Below are 23,976 nucleotides of genomic sequence, written 5' to 3' on the forward strand. Positions count from 1 at the left end.
CCATTCCTGTTTTCTGTATTTTTTGCATATCTATCACTCACAAAGATTTCAGAGCATCAAACCAATTTTAATATTACACAGAGACAACCCAAAGAAATACAAAATGCAGTTTTGAAATGTTAATTCCTTTTTGACTCTATGTAAAAACTAATTGCCCCCTGAGCATAATTGGCAGCGATAACACAAATCAAACGTTTACGATAATTAATAATGAGTCTTTCTCAACGCTGAGGAGGAATTTTGGCCCACTCACTGCCCCTTTAATCCGGACTTTGAGTTTACTCCTCCAAAACCTTTATTCTGAGCCATTCAGAGGTAGACTGTCCCGAAATAATACTGTACATTGTATCACTTGTGGCTTTCATAATTTTGTGGTTTTAACTAAACAAAGTGAAACAATTTCACATGTTACTATGTCAAAGAATATGTTACAATGCTTAGAACAGAATAAAATGGAATGTCATTGTAACATGTGAAGCACACAACAAAATTAACAATTGTCTCTGGTACCGTGTCTAAAAAAAAGTGTAATAATGAGATCAAATCTATCGCCTTTTCATATTTCATCTATGTAACTGGTGGGCCAGTGGTTAGAATTCAGTACTCTCTACCTCTACAACCAGGGTTTGATTCTCATTCCGTTCAACCGTAACGTTTGAGGTGTGAAATAGTGAAAATTCTCACAGGCAAGGGCAAGGTGGCTACTGCCATCATCTGGTTAAATGGTGATTTTTCTTTCTTTTTTCTTTTTTTTTTTTGGTACAAATTTATCTTTTATTGGTGAGACACATATTCATTTTATGACAGAGGCTGTAGGCAGTGTCTGAAATAACGTCTGCCCGGGGCGTGCATCTTTTATGTCGGGCGTACAACTTACAAAACGTGTTCGCCCGAGTGGCCGACAACTTTTTCAAGAAAAGAAAAAAATCTTTCTTTTTTTTTCTTTTTTTTTTTCCAAACTAAACGTTTGCTTTATTCCGATTTTGCAATCTTTGTTCGGTTTGGAAATTTCGGAATTTCAAATCGTTTGGCAATTTGCATACTTGGCAGCCGATCAAAAGCCTGCATTGAATAACTTCGTGCTTCTGGACTTTCCAGAGCGTTATAAGGTTGTGCATTTGCATATCATTTTCCAAAGTAAACGCACAGAGAACACAAGAAAAATGGATAAGTGGTTAGGAATCAAGCCAAAACCTTAGCTCCAGAAGAAATATTCAAAAGAAGCTAACAAAATTTATGACGTTACAAAACGTAAACGTACATTAAAAGCATCGTGGAAAGAGGAATTCAAATAACAGACGACGCAACTCAAACATTGCATGAATGAAGATGAGTTAATACAGGTACATACTGATGGCAGATAGAAAAGAGCGATGTCATATATATTCAATGAATGTTATAAGTAGATTTATAATAAACTTAATTTTAAAGTGTTGTTTAGTTTTATATTCTTATTATCAAGCCTTAATACTTTGCAACAATGTTTTTTTTTGGGTGATTTGTCATCTTATTGTGTTTCAAGTTGTGAAAAATGGGGCAGGCAACTTTATGGCTGGGCAGGCAACTTTTTAGAGTTGTCTGCCCTGGTTTTCCCATGTCATGGATTTCAGACACTGCCGTAGGCCATTTAATATTTGATAACGGGCCATTACTGGCCCCCGGGCAGCACTTTGGACATGCCTGCACTACACCAAGACACACAAGTAGACAGTATGGCACATAAATAGACAGAAAATCATGAAGTGCAAATGGTACCTTTGTAAACAAAAAGTTCTTAGTCGTGCAAATGTACATGATTGTGCAATGAGCAAGGTGAGCTTATTTTGGTACGAAAGTGTTAAATGCCAATTATTATGTGCACCATCTTTTGATTTTGGTGTGACAAAGCTTTTTTGCAATCTCCAGGATGACGAACAAAGTCCCCGAAGCGTGGACTCCCTCCCCGGCCATGAAGACTCCCTCAACATTTCATCCAACCAGGAAGTACTTTGCAAGCGCTCGGCCAAGTGATGAGTGCAATACGGAAGGAACATTAGAGCAGTCTCAATTACGATCCTGTCTCTACCGCAGGACTTTTACAGATGACCTTGGTTCAGCATGAAGACCCGCGCATTACCGGCCATCATCTTTTCTCATATTGAGATAGTCCGGCTTTAAATGGATGCCATCGGTCGGGTAGGAATTGCAAGCGCGGCACCAGGTTCATTTATATAATGGGGGAGTATTAAGGAGGTGCTGAAAAGACACAAAAAAATCTGAAAAACCTATGTCTTACGATGATGATTTCATACGTTTGAAAAAAAATGTTCTAGATCAGGGTTTTCTAACATCTTTCAAGAAAAAAAAGCTGTTTTTTGTTACTAATTAGCGCAAAGGGCTCTGCGTTAAACCTGCCGTAGTAAAATAACATTATCATGTTATTACTATGTATTTACTATCTCACTACCATGTTAACTTATTCACTAACAATGATTTCCTACGTCAATTAGCAATTTCAAATTGCCATTGACAGGTTTAGACGTAAATCCTCTATTTTCTACTTAACCAAGATAGTGATGAGTTAACTGAGCCTGCAGTGAATGAGTTAAATACCACAATGAACCAGTTAGCTTACTTGCCCAATGAACTAGTTAGTTTGTAACCAACTTCCTTATGTAGTTAACGATGAATAATGATCACAGACATAAAAGATCCAGTGACTTGTCTTAGACGTCAATCCTCCATTTCCCACAATTCATAGTTAACTCAGCTCGCAGTGGATGAGTTAATCATTGGATCTAAGGTTAAATAGACTCAGACGCTCAGTGTCTATAACTGCATGAACCATTGCCTGTAATTTATCAAATAAATCACTTACAAGGCAGATGTTTTAATGATCGATCGAGCCCATTTGAACCTTTTACAACCTAGTAATAATAACATAGTAATAACATAATTTATTTTGGAAACGTGTCAAATTGGTAGCCCTTTGCGCTTATAACTAACGAAAAGTAACCTGGCTTCAGAAAGGTGACCCATGCCCTGAATAATCATGGATTCATTATTTTAAAAAGAAAACATCTTTATGCCAATTTTGTTTTTGTTTTAAAATGTTTTTTGTGAGCTGAACAGAAAACTAAAAAATAGGAACAGCCATGGTATAGTTGTAACGACCTACTTTAATTCATGATCCATCCAAGGAAAGGTGCCTTGTTGTTGCCTCTTAACAAAGTGGTATTATAAGGCAATGCGAAATGCCTTTTTTCTCAGAACCCAGCACCCTGTTCCTTCCCTACAGGGCGCCCCCTAGAGGGGCAACGGGGTATTCGATTCTGACATTTTTCTTCCTTGCTGTTTAGACATTGTTCCCGGAAAAAACAATGAATGTACTTGACTTTTTTTGTGAGATTTTTTTCAACAGTATATACGGTGACGATGGGATACAGAATCTCGGCCTTTATGCAAAGGCGACTGGGTAACTATGAGTGGCCGTTTGAGAAGTAAATCATACTTCCTCTCACATTTAACATCCCACTCTTGCATGTGCACGACTACAATCTCATACAGACACCGTCATACCCATGCACAAACATTATTATACACACTACTATACTCTCAAACATACTATAATACGCTCATACAAACACTGCCAATTTATTTCTAAACACATTATTACTGCACATTATATAATCGCCCATGTATGAGATTATATACGTGTGTGTACGAGAGTATAGTAGTCTGTGTTAGAGTATAGTAGTGTCTGTATGAGAGTATAGTAGTATTTGTGAGAGTCTAATTTTGTGTCATGAGAGTATAATGCTGCGTGTGTGTGTGTGTGTGTGTGTGTGTGTGTGTGTGTGTGTGTGTGTGTGTGTGTGTGTGTGTGTGTGTGTGTGTGTGTGTGTGTGTGTGTGTGTGTGTGTGTGTGTGTGTGTGTGTGTGTGTGTGTGTGTGTGTGTGTGTGTGTGAGAGTATAGTATACATGAAAGCGTGTAGTCGTACGTGTGAGAGAGTTTAGTATTGCGTAAAGAGCGTTTAAGTGTGCGTGTGTGTGTGTAGTACATGTAAAAGAGTGTAGTATATGTTTTTAGTAGTTTTTAGTAGTATATGTGAAAGAGTATAATAGTGTGTTCATGAGAGTATAGAAATGTGTGCAAGAGAGTATAGTAGTATGTGTGAGTATGATAAGTGTTTGTGCATAGGTATGATTGTGTGTATGAGAGTATAGTATTCTGTGTTGGAGAATAGTAGTGTATGAGTGTATAGTAATATGTGTGAGAGAGTATAGTAGTGTCTGTATGAGAGTATAGTAGTATTTGTGAGAGTCTAATTTTGTGTCATGAGAGTATAATGCTGCGTGTGTGTGTGTGTGTGTGTGTGTGTGTGTGTGTGTGTGTGTGTGTGTGTGTGTGTGTGTGTGTGTGTGTGTGTGTGTGTGTGTGTGTGTGTGTGTGTGTGTGTGTGTGTGTGTGTGTGTGTGTGTGGGTGTGTGTGTGTGTGTGTGTGAGTATAGTATACATGAAAGCGTGTAGTCGTACGTGTGAGAGAGTTTAGTATTGCGTAAAGAGCGTTTAAGTGTGCGTGTGTGTGTGTAGTACATGTAAAAGAGTGTAGTATATGTTTTTAGTAGTTTTTAGTAGTATATGTGAAAGAGTATAATAGTGTGTTCATGAGAGTATAGAAATGTGTGCAAGAGAGTATAGTAGTATGTGTGAGTATGATAAGTGTTTGTGCATAGGTATGATTGTGTGTATGAGAGTATAGTATTCTGTGTTGGAGAATAGTAGTGTATGAGTGTATAGTAATATGTGTGAGAGAGTATTGTAGTGTTGTATGAGAGTATAGTTGTATTTGTGAGAGAGTCTAGTATTGTGTCATTAGGGTATAATGGTGCGTGCGTGTGAGTGATAGAGTATAGTATACGTGAATGAGTATAGAAGTATGTGTAAGAGAGTTTAGTATTGCGTAAAGAAAGTATAAGTGTGCGTTTGTGTGTAGTATATGTGAAAGAGTTTGGTATATGTGAAAGAGTATAGTGATGTGTTAATGAGAGTATAGAAATGTGAGCATGAGAGTCTAATAGTATGTATGAAACAGTATAGTAGTGTCTGTATGAGAGTATACTATTGTGTCATTAGAGTATAATGGTGTGAGCGAGAGAGTATAGCATACTGAAAGAGTATAGTAGTATGTGTAAGAGAGTTTAGTATTGCGTAAAGAGCGTATAAGTGTGCGTGTGTGTGTGTAGTACATCTAAGAGTGTAGTATATGTGAAAGAGTATAATAGTGTGTTCATGAGAGTATAGAAATGTGTGCAAGAGAGTATAGTAGTATGTGTGAGTATAATAAGTGTTTGTGCATAGGTATGATTGTGTGTATGAGAGTATAGTATTCTGTGTTGGAGAATAGTAGTGTATGAGTGTATAGTAATATGTGTGAGAGAGTATTGTAGTGTTGTATGAGAGTATAGTTGTATTTGTGAGAGAGTCTAGTATTGTGTCATTAGGGTATAATGGTGCCTGTGAGTGATAGAGTATAGTATACGTGAAAGAGTATAGCAGTATGTTTAGTATTGCGTAAAGAGAGTATAAGGGTGCGTGTGTGTGTAGTATATGTGAAAGAGTGTGATATATGTGAAAGGGTATAGTGGTGTGTTTATGAGAGTGTAGAAGTGTGTTTATGGGAGTATAGAAGTATGTGTGTGACACCATTGTACTGTAGTGTGTTTATGAGAGTATAGAAATGTTTGCATGAGAGTATAGTAGTATGTGTGAAAGAGTATAGTAGTGTCTGTATGAGAGTATAGTATTTTGTCATTAGAGTATAATGGTACGTGCGTGTGAGCGAGAGAGTATAGTATACTGAAAGAGTATAGTAGTATGTGTAAGAGAGTTTAGGATTGCATAAAGAGATGATAAGTGTGCTTGTGTGTGTAAATGTGAAGGAGTGTAGTACATGTAAAGGGTGAAGTACATGTGAAAGAGTATAGTAGTATGTTCATGAGAGTATAGAAGTATGTGTGTGACAGGATAGTAGTGTGTTTACGAGAGTCTCGAACTGTGTGCATGAGAGTATAGTAGTATGTGTGCGAGAGTATTTTTAAGTGTTTGTGCATAGTTTATGATTGTGTGTATGAGAGTGTAGTTGTGCATGTGCGAGAGTATGGTTTACTTCTCAAATGGCCTCTTATATCTAATCATTCCAGAGATGCACATCAATGCAAATGTTGATTTTGGTTTGTAGCCTGTGACTGTTAAGACAGTGTTCTTTGTTTTTTTTTTCAAATGTAGTCAGACTCTTTCATATTTATTACCTTTTATTGTAGTTTATGATGTGCTAATCCTTGCAAATTAAATGCATAATTGAATATAGCAGCTAATTACATTACTCATCTAATTATTATTTAGTTATGTTTCTACATGAGGAAAAGATCAAATCGTATATTTCTTTTGCAATTGGAATATAATTTATTTTCTTAAAGCCCCAGTGGGTAACATTTAACCACTAGACGGCACTGTGCCACAGAGCACAGCGTAGCAGCAAGTTGCCAGACAAACATAGCGGCAACCAAAGGTAGGGAATCCACGTAAAAAATACAAATTGGTTCAATCCATGTTAAAAATTTGTGTGATAATTAAGGTATTTTTGCCTACTATTAAAATCAATATTTATGTGTACAAAATGAAAGCGTTTTTGTACTAAATAATATACACTGTCCCTTTAAGGGACAAGTAAGTTCTCACAGGCTCAAGCAAGGGGAAAAATACATGAAACTACTCTAAACATTAAATGCAAAAGGTCTGCCTTAACTTAAGAGGAATCGAGCAATATATATTACGAAAAAGAAGCACATTTTAAAGTATAATTGAGTGATCTTCACCCTTTTAGAACTGGGGTGGGCAAACTTTTTGAGTGAAGGGCTGCATTGAGTTGAAAAAGAAAATGGCAGAGTGGCCTGGAGGAAACAAAAAATAGATTTATTTGATTTTATATTTTGTGTATGCTAATATAGAGTCTCGTGCTGATACCTTGTCAATGCAGGAAAGAACATTACCTTATACATATATATATATATATATTTTTTTTTTCCAATATGAATCCATGAATAATGCACCTGCTATATTTCATTTTATAATTGTTAAATAATAGACCATTTCATTAAATTGTTTTTGAAAGACTCAAAAACTAATATGTATGTCCCTTTTTAAGCACTATATGTGATAATATGCGTAAAATAGTTGATTTTTTTTTTTTTAAATACCTGATCATAAAATCCAGAAAATACACAGTTTAACAATTATAGAGAAAAGACAATGTACACCGATGCAGTACACAATGTTTTTATCAAGGAAATTGACACCGGGGACAAGAATAGCACCGAAAACGACACTTTTAAAAGACTTTTTGCTCAGTAGGCCTGATTAGAAAGCTGGATGGGCCGTATGTGCCCCACGGGCCGTATGTTTGTCTGGTGCTTATGCTAGGTACGGTGGATGCAAAGTTTAAGCTAGCCATCTCAAACATACAGCCCGTGGGCCGGATCTGGTCTGCCAAGGCCTAACGCTGAGAGAAGCTGCAGTTTTAAATAGGTCCAGTTCATGTCTCCAGTTACAATGCAACTCTAGCTGGATTTAATTTTGATCCTCTCTGTATGTCTCACTCTTTTTCTCAAATTTTTTTTCTCTCTTTTTTTTTTCTCTCTCTTTTCTTACTCTTTTTGCTTCCCTTTATTTTTCTCACCCTTTCTTTCTCTCTCTATTTCCTTTCTCGAGCTCTCTTTTGCTTTCTCTTTCTTCTCTTCTCTTATTCTCTCCTCTTTTTTTCTCTCCCTCTTTTCCCTTTCTCCTCATTTTTTCTCCCTATTTGTCTTTCTCTTTCTTTTAGTCTATCTTTCTTTCTCTCTTTGTTTCTTTTTTCTTTTTTTGTCTTTCTTTTACTCTCTTCCTTTCCCTCCACTTTTTTCTCTCTGTCTTTTTCTCTTCTCCCTCTTTCTCTTTTCGCCCCTCCCTAACTTTTTTCTTTCTCTTTTTCACTATATCTCTCGCTTTTCTATCTTTCCCTCTATTTCTCTGTCTCCCTCTTTCTTTCTCTCCATCTTTCTTCTTTCTTACTCTCCCCACTCACTCCACTTCTTTTTTTTCTGCTTTTTATCTACCAGTCCTGCCACCATGAGATTTTTTTCCTACCATGTGGCCCCTGAGCTAAAATGACTTTGATATCCCTGTTGTAAGCTATCCAATCAGGTTTACGTGATTTAAAAAGAGGACATTTTTACGAGCTTTGTGATGAATACAAATCATACGAACCTATTTTATTACAAAATTCCACGGAGGAAATAGCACAAACCTTTCAGAATTGTGTATACTGCACAGCTTTTCGAATAGCCAAACATGCCAATGACCTTATTTACAATTTACACAATCGGAGCCAAGTGGTCGCTGCTAGCGGTACTTTGTTTTATTTGGGGCGTTTCCCAAAAACAAAACAGAAACAAGGCAGCCCATAATACAGTTGCGTTTTGGCTCCTGCGAAGGTTAGAAAGGCTGATTGATTTTACGCTACGGCTACGTGTGGAAGCGAGCCAGCTGACTGAAAGAAAAAAAAGGTGACAGAAAAAACAAAAACAGGACCGCTCGTGCCCTTGTTCAAGCACACCATTTTTACCGGTATGCCTTTAATCGGTCCTCGATGAGTATTTATGTTTTTTGTTTCGTGATCGGCTCTACTAACAAAACACTATTGTGACGTTTGTATGTTGTTTGAATAAATAAATGGTTGAAATTCATACTTCTTTACTTATTAAGTATTATTGGACTTCTGTCAAACACTCTCTCCCTAATGGCCACCATACAAACATATATACACACACACACACACACACACACACACACACACACACACACACATACATACATATATAAGTATATATGTATCCGCGGTGTACTTGTCCCACCAAAGATCCACATTCATGCTGGACTAGATGATGAGGTTTTTATTACAGTTACTGCAAATGAATGAGTCACAACATTAGCTTTTCTGCTGGCTTTGATCTCAGTAGCAGCTATCTCTGGAAACTGCCCAACAAAGCATATCAAAGAGCTTTCTTTTCAATTTACATAAAATACATTTTAGAATATCACAATACATTTTTACATCCATTTTAACAAGATACTTTTAACAAAATATCGTAGAGTGGATTTTTAACGTTTACAATGAATTCAACCTATTTTTCTTTAGTCTGAATTTTAACCAACATCATCCTTTTTAATGTATATGAGAAAATAGAAATAAAAACAATAATGAGTATAAAAACGGGTACAATTTACCTGCAAATGAATGAGTCACAACATTAGCTTTTCTGCTGGCTTTGATCTCTTTGATCTCTGCAAGGGGAATTAATATTTTAGTAAAACAGAAACAAACGAAAATAAATCCAAACAGCTTGACAACATCAATCACATTACTGTGCATGTTGAGAGATTTATCAGCTGTGGTTATAATGTTTAAAATTAACTTCTTTTGTGGAGCACCAAAAGATGCGTCTTACCAGTAGCAGTTCCCTCTGAAAACTGCCCACAAACCCCGCCTCCCGGTCACATGTCAGAAGCCAAAACCAAACCCTACCCCATACCAGCAGGTGGCACTGTTGGACTCATCCTTGCAGGACACTTACCAAAAACTATACACATATTTCAGCAGGAATTTCAATAAAACAAAAGTTATTATTACACCCGTTACATATATATTGTAGAGCAAATAAGACCAGCACAAAAATGACTTTCACATTTTTTGTTTCAAGTAACTCAGAACTTGTGATCGCATGGAAAGACTGCGTCCCCTTTTGGGCGGTTCCCGGTCGCACTAATTCACGATGTACCACAATGAAATCTAATAACATGAAGTTTTGAATGTAATTAAAACATCCAAGGCAATGCATTGACAAAATAATGTTCTCACTGCATGTAATTATGTCGATTGGAGGGACATTCTCAAGTACAGAACATTACCCAAATTTCTCACTTCTTTGGCTTTCAAACAAGTTAGGCAATTTTAAACACCATCACCTGATACTGAGTGTATCAGATATCTAAGACCACGCCCATAGAGGCATGATCTGGTCGAGCAGCACTGGTCTATATAAAGAGATTTGGCTAACTGATAGCCAGGGTTGGATAGGGTTACTTTAACTTGATTACTTTAAATTACTTTTGGTTTACTCCAATAACAAATATGCTAATAAAAGACAAAATAAACTAAATATGAATAAAATGATGACTCACAACACGTGGTAAGATTTCTCTCCTGGCTTTGATCTCTGGCAAAACTAACATCAAATGCGACAGAAACAAAATGAAAATAAATCCAAACAGCTTGCCAACATCATTTTTGCTGTTCCATGTATTCTGTTACTCCCCAAGCCTGCACACAATTGAGTAATTTTATTCAGATTCAGTTTCTTTTGTCTTTTATTAGCATATTTGGTATTGGAGGAATCCAAAAGTAATTAAAAGTAATCAAGTTAAAGTAACCCTACCCAATCCTGCTGATAGTCGCTCTCTTTTCTTCTGCCTGGCTGTTTCGTCTCCCACATCGGCCGCGACAAGCAAATCGACTAGCATTATAGCGGGAAACTTTCTTATTGCGCTAGTAACTTCCGGACTTTCAGCAGTCGAAAACCCCCATAATCTCCGGCGCCTTACCCTCGCCTTTTTTTCCTATCATTAATTTTTTTGTGTTCATAAATTGTGTGTTCCAGTTCAATCGACCTGGTTCATTGAATCCATTTTCTTGGGATTAGTAATTTATATCAGAACTCAAAGTAATAACATAATTTATTTGTTAATCAGTGAAGGAAATTCTAGCATCTTTCAGAGAAAAGAAGATTTATGGTGGAGCACAAGCAACACCTAGAGGCAAATTTGTTTACTGGTTGCAGTAAAGAATATTTCGTTTCAATCCGAACAATTTTCAAAATGAAATCTACAAAAATCCTGACAATATGTATATATGTGTATACATCCAACTGCCCCGCTTCTCCTCAGTAGGGTCGCGGGGGTGCTGGAGCCCATATCAGCTATCTTCAGGCAGTGGGCAGGGGACACCCCGAACTGGTCGCAGGGCACACAGAAAAAGACAAGTCACTCGCTCATTCACACCGAGGGACAATTTGGAGCGGCCAATTCACCTGACATGCATGTTTTTTGGAATGTGAAAGGAAACCGGAGGGACCGGAGGAAACCCCCTGCAAGCACGAGGAGAACATGCAAACTCCACACAGGAAGGTACGATTTCATGACCTCAGAACTGTGCCCATATATATATATATATATAAATATATACACAAAACAATCGATAAATCATGAGAAATTCTTTATAATGGACCCATTCACGTCACTGTGAGTATTTGTGTCAGGGGAACAAAACTAAGCTCTTTTCTTTCTTTTTATTTTTTATTTTCATTTGTATTTTTTTTTTTTTAGCACCGCCCGGTGACGCATTGTGCACGAATGACGCTCTCACGTCTATTTTGAAAGAGCTGATCCGAGCACGCACGATTTATTTTCATTGTGACCTCTCAATATGGCATCTCTCCAAATACCGAACACCCGACCTGGACTCCTACTCGCCGTTTCTATAAATAAGGACTCCAGAGATGATGAATATATTGCAACGTCAACAAAAAAAAGGAACATATCTGGCGCTATTTCTCTTGTTCTAACTTGACCTATTCATCTGTCTCTTCGGTCCTTTTCTTGTCCCCGTTTCTCAGATACCCCGCAGGTGCGAGGAGGAGGAAAAACAGGAGGAGGATAACAAAAAAGAAGGTACACACATATTAAGATTGCTCTATTTTTACGTTGTATGGATTTTTGGTCCATTAATAGTTTCCGCGGATGATAAATAGGTACATAATCCCTCCTTTATAATGTGCAACGCCGCCACGACGTGCGAAAATCCACACAGTAACTACCACACCATGTACGCTCTGGATGCCCCAACCAGGGATAATGGATTGAGGCCATAACTGCAGTTAATTTTAGGCGGAAAGAATGGAGAAAGGGCAGCACGGCGGCGCAGTGGTTAGCGCCTGTGCGGCACAGTTCATGTCATGGGAACCTGTCGTGGGTTCAAATCCAGCTCCAGACTTCCTGTGCGAAGTTTGTATGTTCTCCCCGTGCTTGCGTGGGTTTCCTCCGGGCACTCCGGTTTCCTCCCACGTTCCAAAAACATGCATTTCAGGTGAATTGGCCGGTCCAAATTGTCCCTAGGTGTGAATGAGTGTATGAGTTGTCTGTCCCTGTGTGCCCTGCGATTGGCTGGCAACCAGTTCAGGGTGTCCCCTGCCCACTGTCTGGAGATGGCTGGGATGGGCTCCAGCCCCCCGCGACCCTAATGAGGATAAGCGGTACGGCTAATGAGATGAGATGAGAATGGAGAAAAAGGCCATCCCACTTGACACAAATGTACTTACCCCTGCTTTTAACCATAGTCAGCCGGGGATAATGGATCGCAGGCAAAACTGCAGTTCATATTAAGTGGACCACAAAAAAACGCGCTCTGCTGGCCCCTCTTCTCAGCAGTAGTTGACTGGGCATAATGGATCGCGGCTCCAAGTGTGCATTTCATTTCAGGTGGGCCAAAAAGACACGCCTCCTGACAAAAGTGCTCTCTGCCCCACAGAAATACGGGATTGGGGATAATGGATCGTGACCGCAGCAATGCAGTTCATTTTAGACAGAACAGAAGAAAATCCAGGCCCGACAAATATGCGCACTGCTGTTTCCTGCTCACAGCAATATGTGATCGGGGATAATGGATTACTGCTGCATGAGTGCAGCCAGGCCTAATATAAATGTGGTCTGTCAACACTCACTTATAGCGGTATGGGATGGGGATAATGGACTTTTTTCTGTATAGAATGGCAAAAAAGGGCAGCCAGGCCTGACTAAAATGCGCTCTGCCAACCCTCGCTCTCAGCAATAGTCGACGGGGGATAATGAATCGCCGAATAGTTTCCCCGCATGCACTGAGCTAACGAAGTAAGAAGCGCAGAGTAGCTTTGTGGAATTACGGCTACCCTTTATTTATTTTTTGGGAAGGACTACTTTCTGTTCCCTGGATGCTCAGTTAACTTCATGATTTAATCATCTTTGAAGGTTGCAATTATTCAGCTATTCCATTATTCCATCCGTGTTTTCTTTTGTTGTGAGACTCGATATATCAATTCCTGCTAGAACTAGGTTGGACAAAGACTCCTTTCTTTGGGGAAATACGACTTTAGCCATCTTTAAGTGGAAAAGGAATTTTCCATGACCTCTCTACTTCAGGTTTTGCTGTCTTTGTGGCTTGCCCTCCTAGTATAAAAGTAATTGTCAGCCATATTGCAAAAAGTTTACCTCCATGCTCCCAAATCTCTCGCCACTAATTCAGTCTGTTAATGTCTCACTTGAGTCAAATTCACAGCCCAGGGTGCCTTTGTTTTGTCCTCATTTCACAGACTAGGAAAAAAAACAGCTTATAGTTCTTGCTTTTACTTTTATACCTGCTAATGGAAAAAACGTCCCTGGCAATGCAGGCCATTTTCATTATGAGTTGCCGGCAGAAAATCGCCCTTCGACTTAAAATGTAGTCTATATTTATTGAGTGCTCCCACGTTTGCCATCACCCGCCACGACCACTTGATTTATCACCTTTTTATATGAAAAACGTATTCAAATTTTTGGGATGAAACGTTTTTTTTTTTCCGATGCTCACTGTTTTTTTCCTCCGTGACCTTCCTGTTCTGCTGAGAGCTGTCGGCGTGAATTAAGAGCCGGCGCTATCGCTAGAAGGCTGCCATAGTAAGCTTTCAGTTTGACCGGACCTTTTTCAGAAAGCGTCGTGCTTCTGTCCGAGGCCTAGAATAAAATGGCCGACTACTATTGTCTCGTATGAAGAAGAATTTGAAACCGGATTCATATAAAATTGTACATGTACATGTACCTGCATATATCTCATCTCATTAGCTACACCGCTTATCCTCAGTAGGGTCGCGGGGGTGCTGGAGCCCATCCCAGCAAATCATCGGGCAGTGGGCAGGGGACACCCTGAACTGGTTGCCAGCCAATCGCAGGGCACACGGGGACAGACAACCCACTCGCTCAATCACACCTAGGGACAATTTGGACCGGCCAATTCACCTGAAATGCATGTTTTTGGAATGTGGGAGGATACCCACGCAAGCACGGGGAGAACATACAAACTCCGCACAGGAAGTCTGGAGCTGGATTTGAACCCACGCAGGAGGTTCCCAAGACATGAACTGTGCCGCACTCGCGCTAACCACTGCGCCGCCGCACCTGACTGACCTAGAGAAGATCTGTTTGGAGGACTGGGCCAAGATCCCTCCTGCAGTGTGTGCAAAGACTACAGGACACGTTTGACCTCTGTAATAGCAAACAAAGGCTACTGTACCAAATATTAACCTTCATTTTCTCAGGCGTTCAAATACTTATTTACAGTTATAGCACATAAATAAATTGCTACAAAATCATGCATTGTGATTTCAGTATTTTTCTTTTTAGTTTATCTCTCTCACAGTGGACATGCACCTACTATGAAAATGTCAGACCCCTACATGATTTATAAGTGGGAGAAATAGCAAAAAAGCAGGGTGCTCAAATACTTATTTTCTTTTCTCTCTTTCTCTCTTTCTTTCTTTCTCTCTTTCTTTCTTTCTTTTTTCCTTTTTTTCTCTTTTTTTCTTTTTCTGTCTTTCCTTCTTTTTCTCTCTTTCTCTTTCTTTTTCTTTCTTTTTCTTTCTTTTTTTCTTTCTTTTTTCTCTTTCTTTCTTTTTCTGTCTTTCTTTCTTTCTTTTTCTCTCTTTCTCTTTCTTTTTCTTTCTTTTTCTTGCTTTCTTTCTTTTTTCTCTTTTTCTTTCTCTCTTTCTTACATATACACATATATATATATATATATATGTGTGTATGTTTTTGTTTTTTCTTTCTCTCTCTTTCTCTTTGTCTTTCTTTCTTTCCCTCTTTCTTTTTTCTTTCTCTTTCTTTTTCTTTCTTTTTCTTTCATTCTCGCTTTCTTTCTTTCTCCCTCTTTCTTTTTTTTCTCTTTCATTCTCTCTTTCTTATAAATATATATATATATATATATATGTTTTTTTTTTTTTCTTTTTCCCTCTCTTTCTTTCTCTTTTTCTTTCTTTTCTTTCTTGGTTTTTTCTCTTTCTTTCTTTTTCTTTCTTTTCTTTTTGTTTTTCTTTCTTTTTCTCTCTTTCTCTTTCATTTTCTTTCTTTTTTTTCTTTGTTTTTTCTTTTTTTTTCTCTCTCTCTTTCTTTCTGTCTTTCTTTCTCTTTCTTTCTTTCTTTCTTTCTTTCTTTCTTTCTTTCTTTCTTTATCTTTCATGTATATATATATATATATATATATATATATATATATATATATTTTTTTTTTTCCCTCCTTTTACCATCGTCAGGATTTCCGATTACCGTTTATGGCAGCCGGCTGAATGTCACCCAGTCAAGGGGGGTCGTCAGACTGGCCTACTAGCGGGGATTCCCGTCAAGCAGGCGGAATGACAAACGCAAAAGCCGAATGAGTCACCGGGGCGAGAGGGACTTTAGGTCATCTGTCAATTCTCATTAAATACCGAGAGGTATACCCTCCTTCCTCGTCGGGGGCCCCTTTTGGACTATGGCCGCCTACTCTGTGCTACAATCGTATTCTCTTGTTTGGCCCTTCTCGATAAGGATCTGCTTGTACGGCACTCGAATCCGGAGCCGGCCTGCTTACCGCCTTCACGCTCCGTTTATCCATCGCGCCTCGCCTTTTGTAATTGCACGGCGTTCGCGCTTCTTACGGCAAAATTGATGCGCTGGCAGCCGTCCTCCAACTCCGAGGGGATAAATGTCTGCTGCCTGACCTTGTCGGAGGGTTTTTTTTTCTCTCTTTCTTGTTCTTTCTATTTTCTCTTTTTTTCTCCCTTATTTTCCTCATTTTCCCCTCATTTTTCTCTTTCTCTCTGCTTTCCCCTCACTTGGTCTATTTCTTTTGTCTCTCTGTCTCTTTTTCTTCTTTTTCTTTCCCTCTGTTGTCTCTTTTTGTATTTCTCTATTCTCTTTTCGTCTCTCTTTATCTCTCTTGTTTTTTTTCTTTGTCTTTCCCTTTCTTTCTCTCCCTCTTTCCCCATTTGTCTTTGTCTTTCTCATCCTTTCGCTTTCTGTCTTTATTTTCCCCTCTCTTTCCCTCTTTCTGCTTCTCTCCTCTGTATTTCCCTTTCTCTTTCTCTCCCCTTTTCCTTGTCCTTTTTTTGTTTCTCTTTCTCTCTCTCTCTGTCTCTTTCTCTCTCTGTCTTTGTCTTTCTCTATTGCTGTCAGTCTCTCTTACTCCCTATTCTTTCTCTTTCTTAGTCTGGCCTTCGTGAGAGTTTTTTTTCTTCCATTTGGCTATTGACCTAAAATGGGGATAAATGTCTGCTGGCTGACCTTGTCAGAGTTTTTTTTTTCTCTCTTTCTTGTTCTTTCTATTTTCTCTCTTTCTCTCTATTTTTTTCCTCATTCTCCCCTCATTTTTCTCTTTCTCTCTGCTTTCCCCCTCACTTGGTCTCCATTTCTTTCCTCTCTCTGTCTCTTTTATCTCTTTTTCTTTCCCTCTTGTTTCTTTCAGTTGTCTTTGACTCTCATTTGCTTTCTTTCTCTTTTTTCCTCCCTCTTTCTCACTTACTCTCCATTTCTTTCTCTCTTTCTCTATTTCTTTCTCTCTCTCTGGGCCTCTCTTTTTTTCTTTCTCTCTCTCTTTCTCTCTCTCTCTCTCTTTCTCTCTCACTTTCTCTCCAGTTCAGACTCTTTTGCTTTCTTCCTCTCTTTTTCTCCCTCTTTCTTACTTACTTACTTTCTATTTCTTTCTCTCTTTCTCTTTCTCTATTTCTTTCTCTCTCTCTAGCCCCCTCTCTTTTTTGTTTCTCTCTCTCTTTCCCTCTCACTTTCTCTCCAGGTCTCCAGTTCAGACTCTTTTGCTTTCTTCCTCTCTTTTTCTCCCTCTTTCTTACTTACTTACTTTCTATTTCTTTCTCTCTTTCTCTTTCTCTATTTCTTTCTCTCTCTCTAGCCCCCTCTCTTTTTTGTTTCTCTCTCTCTTTCCCTCTCACTTTCTCTCCAGGTCTCCAGTTCAGACTCTTTTGCTTTCTTCCTCTCTTTTTCTCTCTCTTTCTTACTTACTTACTTTCTATTTCTTTCTCTCTTTCTCTTTCTCTATTTCTTTCTCTCTCTCTAGCCCCCTCTCTTTTTTGTTTCTCTCTCTCTTTCCCTCTCACTTTCTCTCCAGTTCTCCAGTTCAGACTCTTTTGCTTTCTTCCTCTCTTTTTCTCCCTCTTTCTTACTTACTTACTTTCTATTTCTTTCTCTCTTTCTCTTTCTCTATTTCTTTCTCTCTCTCTAGCCCCCTCTCTTTTTTGTTTCTCTCTCTCTTTCCCTCTCACTTTCTCTCCAGTTCTCCAGTTCAGACTCTTTTGCTTTCTTCCTCTCTTTTTCTCCCTCTTTCTTACTTACTTACTTTCTATTTCTTTCTCTCTTTCTCTTTCTCTATTTCTTTCTCTCTCTCTAGCCCCCTCTCTTTTTTGTTTCTCTCTCTCTTTCCCTCTCACTTTCTCTCCAGTTCTCCAGTTCAGACTCTTTTGCTTTCTTTCTCTCTTTTACTGCCTCTTTCTCACCTACTCTCTATTTCTTTCTCTCTCCCTCTACCTCTTTCTTTCTCTTTTTCTCTAATCTTTTTGCCTGGCCCCCGTAAGAACGATTTTCCAACCACGTGGCCCCTGAGCACGGAACGAGTTTGACACCCCCTGGCATAGATTTTGGAAGCTCCTTTTGCTCTCCTTTATTTTACAGTCCACCGGCACGCGGCGAGCATCCCAGTGGAAGCGGCCTGAAAGAATTTATCACTTAATGTTCTCCGGGTAGCTCGGCGCCACCCGACGGGGCCGGCCTTTATTTATCGATGTTCATTCCCTGGCGCGTGTGCCCGTGATGTGCATGCTAGCTCGAATCCACGGCTAGCTCAAGGACGTCTAAAAACGGACCACATCGTCCGAGTAGACGGATTGATTCCGCGTTGATTATTTGCGTTTTTCTAGCTATAGTCCTCTACTTCTAGCTAATAGCTAGCAGAATCCGTTGATATAGCTTTACACAGGAAACTAGCTAACAACATTTGTAGTTTTTCTTGTAAGTACTAGCTATTTACAGTGGGTAGGCATGATAGATCAGTTTCTATTGTGTATCCATCCATTATCTGCACCGCTTATCCTCAGTAGGGTCACGGGAGTGTTGGAGCCCATCCCAGCCATCTTCGGGCAGTGGGCACCCTGAACTGGTTGCTAGCCAGTTGCAGGGCACACAGGGACAGACGATTCGCTCGCTCATTCACACCTAGGGACAATTTGGACCGGCACGGGGAAAACATGCAAACTCCACACAGGAAGGTTGGTAGCTGGATTTGAACCCATGACCTCAGAACTGGGCAGCACGGCGGCACAGTGGTTAGCGCGTGTGCGGCACAGATCTAAGGTCTTGGGAACCTCCTGTGTGGGTTCAAATCCAGCTACCGGACTTCCTGTGCGGAGTTTGTATGTTCTCCCCGTGCTTGCGTGGGTTTCCTCCCACATTCCAAAGACATGCATTTCAGGTGGATTGACGGTCCAGGTTGTCCTTAGGTGTGAATGAGCGAGCGGGTTGTCTGTCCCTGTGTGCCCTGCGATTGGCTGGCAACCAGTTCCGGGTGTCCCCTGCCCACTGCCCGATGATTGCTGGGATGGGCTCCAGCACCCCCCTGACCCTACTGAGGATGAGCGGTGCAGCTAATGAGATGAGATGAGACCTCAGAACTGTGCCGCAAACGCGCTAACCACCGTGCCGCCGTGCTGCCAAAAGGAATTGTCTGTCTTGTTCTGTCTGTCTGCAACAGTTTCCCTGACCGGGATTCGAACCCGGGCCACAGCAGCGAGAGTGCTGCATCCTTGCCACCAGACCATCGGTGACTTGTTTCTATTGTATGAGATGAAAACATAGCCACTAGCTAGCTATTAGCTAGCTATATTTAGCTTCTACTAACTACTGATTTGCCCTGCGACTGGCTGGCAACCAGTTCAGGGTGTCCCCTGCCCACTGCCCGAAGATAACTGGGTTGGGCTCCAGCACCCCCGTGACCCTACTGAGGATAAGCTATGCAGACATTGGGTGGATGGATGGATAACTACTGATCATCAAAATTAAGCTAATAGCTTTATATCAGGGATTTCCAAGTTTTTTCAAGCTGAGAGCTACTTTTTGTAACTTATTGTGTTATTACTATGTAGTTACTATGTTATTACCAGATTTATTATTTGAAGTAGAGTTCAATAGACTCAGTCAACCACTAGAAGAAGAATTTCACTTGAAAATTACAATGACCCAGAACTGGCGAGCTATTTCGAGGACAGGTACACAGGGACCTCAGCTGTCCTTAGGGGGCACCCTGGTAGACCCCCGATATAGTATTATATTGTGAACTAGCTAGCCAAATCCGTAGTTTGCATTGTTAGCTGGTCGGCCATTCACAGTGGGCGGGCCGCTAAGTATCTCTGTTTTGATCGATTGAGATTAAGTTGTAGCTATTAGGTTGCTAATACTAAATGTTACTTCTAGTTATAGTCTTCTACTACTAGCTACGAGCTAGTAGAATTGAATTGTGTAGATTTCCATAGTAAACTAGCTAATCAAATTTGTAGTTTATCGTTTAAGCAAGCTAGCTAATTACAGTGGGCAGGCAAGTAGGTAGATCTGTTTCTATTGTTTGAAATGAAAAGATAGCATTTAGCTAGCTATTAGCTAGCTATATTTAGCTTATATAGTTTTCCCTTTCATGTTCTTTCTATTTTCTCTCTGTATCTCCCTTTTTTTCTTCATTCTCCCCTCTTTTTTTTTCTCTGCTTTTCCCTCACTTGGTCTCTCTTTCTTTCCTCTCTCTCTGTCTCTTTTTCATCTCTTTTTTTCTCTTTTTCTTCTCTATCTTTCCCTCTGTTGTCTCTTTTTGTATTTCTCTATTCTCTTTTCGTCTCTCTCTTTATCTCTCTTGTTTCTTTTTCTTTCTCTGACTTTCTCACTTTTCTTTCTCTCCCTCTTTCCCCATATTTCTTTGTCTTTCTTATCCTTTCTCTTTCTCTTTATTTTCCCCTCTCCCTCTTTCTGCTTCTCTCCTCTGTATTTCCCTCTCTCTTTCTCTCCCTTTTTCCTTGTCCTTTTTTGTTTTTCTTTCTCTTTCTCTCTCTGTCTTTGTCTTTCTCTATTGCTGTCAGTCTCTCTTTCTCCCTATTCTTTCTTTTTCTTAGTCTGGCCCTCGTGAGAGTTTTTTTGCGGCCATTTGGCTATTGACCTAAAATGGGGACAAATGTCTGCTGGCTGACCTTGTCGGAGGTTTTTTTTCTCTCTTTCTTGTTCTTTCTATTTTCTCTCTTTCTCTCCATTTTTTTTCCTCATTCTCCCCTCATTTTTCTCTTTCTCTCTGCTTTCCTCCTCACTTGGTCTCTATTTCTTTCCTCTCTCTGTCTCTTTTATCTCTTTTTCTTTCCCTCTGTTGTTTCTTTTTGTATTTCTCTATTCTCTTTTCGTCTTTATCTCTCTTTCTTGTTTCTTTTTCTTTCTCTGATTTTCTCACTTTCTTTTTCTCTCTCCTCTCCCAATTTTTTCTTTGTCTTTCCCTTTCTCTCTCTCCTTCTTTCCCCATGTGTCTTTGTCTTTCTCATCCTTTCGCTTTCTGTCTTTATTTTCCCGTCTCTCTCCCTCTTTCTGCTCCTCTCCTCTGTATTTCCCTTTCTCTTTCTCTCCCCTTTTCCTTGTCCTTTTTTTGTTTTTCTTTCTCTCTCTGTCTCTCTCTCTCTCTGTCTTTGTATTTCTCTATTGCTGTCAGTCTCTCTTTCACCCTATTCTTTCTCTTTCTTAGTCTGGCCCTTGTGAGAGTTTTTTTTTGCCATTTGGCTATTGACCTAAAATGAGTTTGACTCCCCTGCCATAATGTATGCAATTTTCTTTTTGCACTGTGTTACAAAATGTTCTTTCTGGTTACTTTTGGGTGCGGCTTATATTCAGGTGCGGCTTATAGTCCGTATATTATATATAATATAATATATTATATTTTTTTCCGGTCGGAGGGTGGTCTTGTGGGTATTGCGGGGGAGATCCTGCAGGGGATACCACCACGTTCTTGCATCCGTCACACATCACTTGCACGCCCCCTCCTTCCTCACCTCTGTTTCTCTTTCTTTTTTTTTTGCTGCTGCTGATGCTGTGATGATCTCTCCCCCCTTCCTCCTTCTCTCTCTCTCCTAGGCATTCTCGCTGCACATCAATGAGCCAGAGCAGTGAGCGAGGACGAGACACACGCGTGCGTTTCCAGTTTCCACGCGGGTTCCTTCGCACGTGCTGCCTTCCCTTCTTTTGTTTTTGATTGTTTTTTTTTAATTCTATCGCCCTCCCTGGGGATTTTTTTGTCGCATTCCGCCGGGAAGATAAAGAAGGTGCGCAAGTCCGTGTGTGTGTTTTCGGAAATTGGCGGCGGGAATGGTTTGCTTTCCGTCTGCGTCGTTTCCATGTCAGCATGGGAACCGCCGCGTCCAAAAGGAAGAATTTGAGGAACGACGCGATATCGTCCGTGGCGGCAAAAGTTAGGTGAGTTACATTCGATTTTTTGAACCATTCCTTTTAAGTTTACGTTACACAAACGGAGCTACCTTTTGTTTTTTATGTTTTTTTTTTATTAAACGCTGCACCAAAATCCCTGACATAAGATGCACATTTTTTGTGTATGAATTCATTCTATGACAATGGATTTTAATGCCCCCCACACACACCCAAAAACCAACAATTTCCCACCATTGCCCAATCAGTACGCTCCCTTGACTCCAGTTTTGAGCCAGAATCGGAATCTCTCCGTCCCGATTCTCTCAATGAATGACCTTGAACTCGACGTGGAGCGTGTGGTAGCGTTACGTCATGGGCGCCCCCCCCCCTCCCAATTTTCCCAGTAGCACCTCCCCAATTCTCCCAGTATCCCCAGCCCTCCCAGGTCTTGCAACCCCATTCTCTTTTGCATGCAATGCAGCGTTTATGTGTACCACCTTGAAAAGCGATGTGCTTCCCATATAAATGGGCTGCAAGAGAAGGGGAGGAGAGTTCAGTTTATGAGGTTGCACCCCGGATTGTTAAAGGGAGATTGTGTATATTATTTAATGCCCCCTGGTGGTAAAAAAAAAACAAATGGATTAGAATAATGAACAAAAATACATGAACTATTATATAAAAGTGCAACTCCTTTTAGCTACATGGTAGACAAAGCATGTGATTTTATAGACTTATCTTCTAATAATTACAACCTGGTAATAAAATAATAGCAACATGGTAATAACACAAGTTATTTTAGATATGTATAGCAAAATGCTAGCATTTCGCGCCAATCAGTATCAGAAAGTAGCTCTCGGCTTGCACTAGCTGCTAAAGTTAGCCATTCATACCAGCTCTTTGAGTTTTTCCCTTGCCCTGATGTAGGTTTTAGATCAGGGGATGGTGTTATAATAGTCTGTGGTTTGCAATAATCTGTAGTCTGTGCAGCCCTTTGATACTCCTTGTGATTAAGGGCTATAGATATAAACATGACTTGACTGGACTTGACTAAGGTTTTTGAGTTTTTCCTTGCCTTCATGTAGGTTTTACATCAGGGGATGGTGTCATAATAGTCTGTGGTTTGCAATAATCTGTGGTCTGTGCAGCCCTTTGATACTCCTTGTGATTAAGGGCTATACATATAAACATAACTTGACTGGACTTGACTAAGGCTTTTGATTTTTTTCCCTTGCCCTCTTGTTGGTTTTAGATCAGGGGATGGTGTCATAATAGTCTGTGGTTTGCAATAATCTGTGGTCTGTGCAGCCTTTTGATACTCCTTGTGATTAAGGGCTATACAAATAAACATGACTTGACTGGACTTGACTAAGGTTTTTGAGTTTTTCCTTGCCCTGATGTAGGTTTTAGATCAGGGGATGGTGTCATAATAGTCTGTGGTTTGCAATAATCTGTAGTCTGTGCAGCCCTTTGATACTCCTTGTGATTAAGGGCTATCCATATAAACATGACTTGACCAAGGTTTTTGAGTTTTTCCTTGCCCTCGTGTAGGTTTTAGATCAGGGGATGGTGTCATAATAGTCTGTGGTTTGCAATAATCTGTGGTCTGTGCAGCCCTTTGATACTCCTTGTGATTAAGGGCTATACATATAGACATGACTTGACTGGACTTGACTAAGGTTTTTGAGTTTTTCCTTGCCCTCATGTAGGTTTTAGATCAGGGGATGGTGTCATAATAGTCTGTGGTTTGCAATAATCTGTGGTCTGTGCAGCCCTTTGATACTCCTTGTGATTAAGGGCTATACATATAAACATAACTTGACTGGACTTGACTAAGGCTTTTGATTTTTTTCCCTTGCCCTCTTGTTGGTTTTAGATCAGGGGATGGTGTCATAATAGTCTGTGGTTTGCAATAATCTGTGGTCTGTGCAGCCTTTTGATACTCCTTGTGATTAAGTGCTATACAAATAAACATGACTTGACTGGACTTGACTAAGGTTTTTGAGTTTTTCCTTGCCCTGATGTAGGTTTTAGATCAGGGGATGGTGTCATAATAGTCTGTGGTTTGCAATAATCTGTAGTCTGTGCAGCCCTTTGATACTCCTTGTGATTAAGGGCTATCCATATAAACATGACTTGACCAAGGTTTTTGAGTTTTTCCTTGCCCTCGTGTAGGTTTTAGATCAGGGGATGGTGTCATAATAGTCTGTGGTTTGCAATAATCTGTGGTCTGTGCAGCCCTTTGATACTCCTTGTGATTAAGGGCTATACATATAAACATAACTTGACTGGACTTGACTAAGGTTTTTGAGTTTTTCCTTGCCTTCATGTAGGTTTTACATCAGGGGATGGTGTCATA

General features: G+C 39.8%; 2 protein-coding genes across 4 annotated transcripts in view; both read left to right on the forward strand.

Annotated features, from left to right (window-relative positions):
- pnpla7a (patatin-like phospholipase domain containing 7a) overlaps positions 1-7,681 on the forward strand; it is a 63,491-nt gene extending 55,810 nt beyond the window's left edge. The window contains exons 36-37 of one of the 3 annotated variants that reach the window (XM_088320208.1): positions 1,906-1,983; positions 2,071-7,681. In XM_088320208.1, coding sequence (XP_088176334.1) covers positions 1,906-1,983; positions 2,071-2,085 — 93 coding nt within the window. In that variant the 3' untranslated portion in view covers positions 2,086-7,681. Of the gene's footprint in view, positions 1-1,905; positions 2,050-2,070 lie in introns of those variants that run through there. The other 2 variants (XM_088320207.1, XM_088320209.1) reach the window with 2 other exon arrangements.
- A 13,844-nt stretch (positions 7,682-21,525) lies between these two features.
- Positions 21,526-23,976, forward strand: part of nsmfa (NMDA receptor synaptonuclear signaling and neuronal migration factor a) — a 49,830-nt gene continuing 47,379 nt past the window's right edge. The window contains exon 1 of the mRNA XM_088320211.1: positions 21,526-21,668. Within this exon, the coding sequence (XP_088176337.1) occupies positions 21,598-21,668 (71 nt within the window). The 5' untranslated portion in view covers positions 21,526-21,597. The remainder of the gene's footprint in view (positions 21,669-23,976) is intronic.

This window comes from Urocampus carinirostris, chromosome 16 (genome assembly GCF_059441175.1).
Source record: "Urocampus carinirostris isolate Australia breed hairy pipefish chromosome 16, RoL_Ucar_1.0, whole genome shotgun sequence".
In the NCBI taxonomy this organism is placed as follows: domain Eukaryota; kingdom Metazoa; phylum Chordata; class Actinopteri; order Syngnathiformes; family Syngnathidae; genus Urocampus; species Urocampus carinirostris.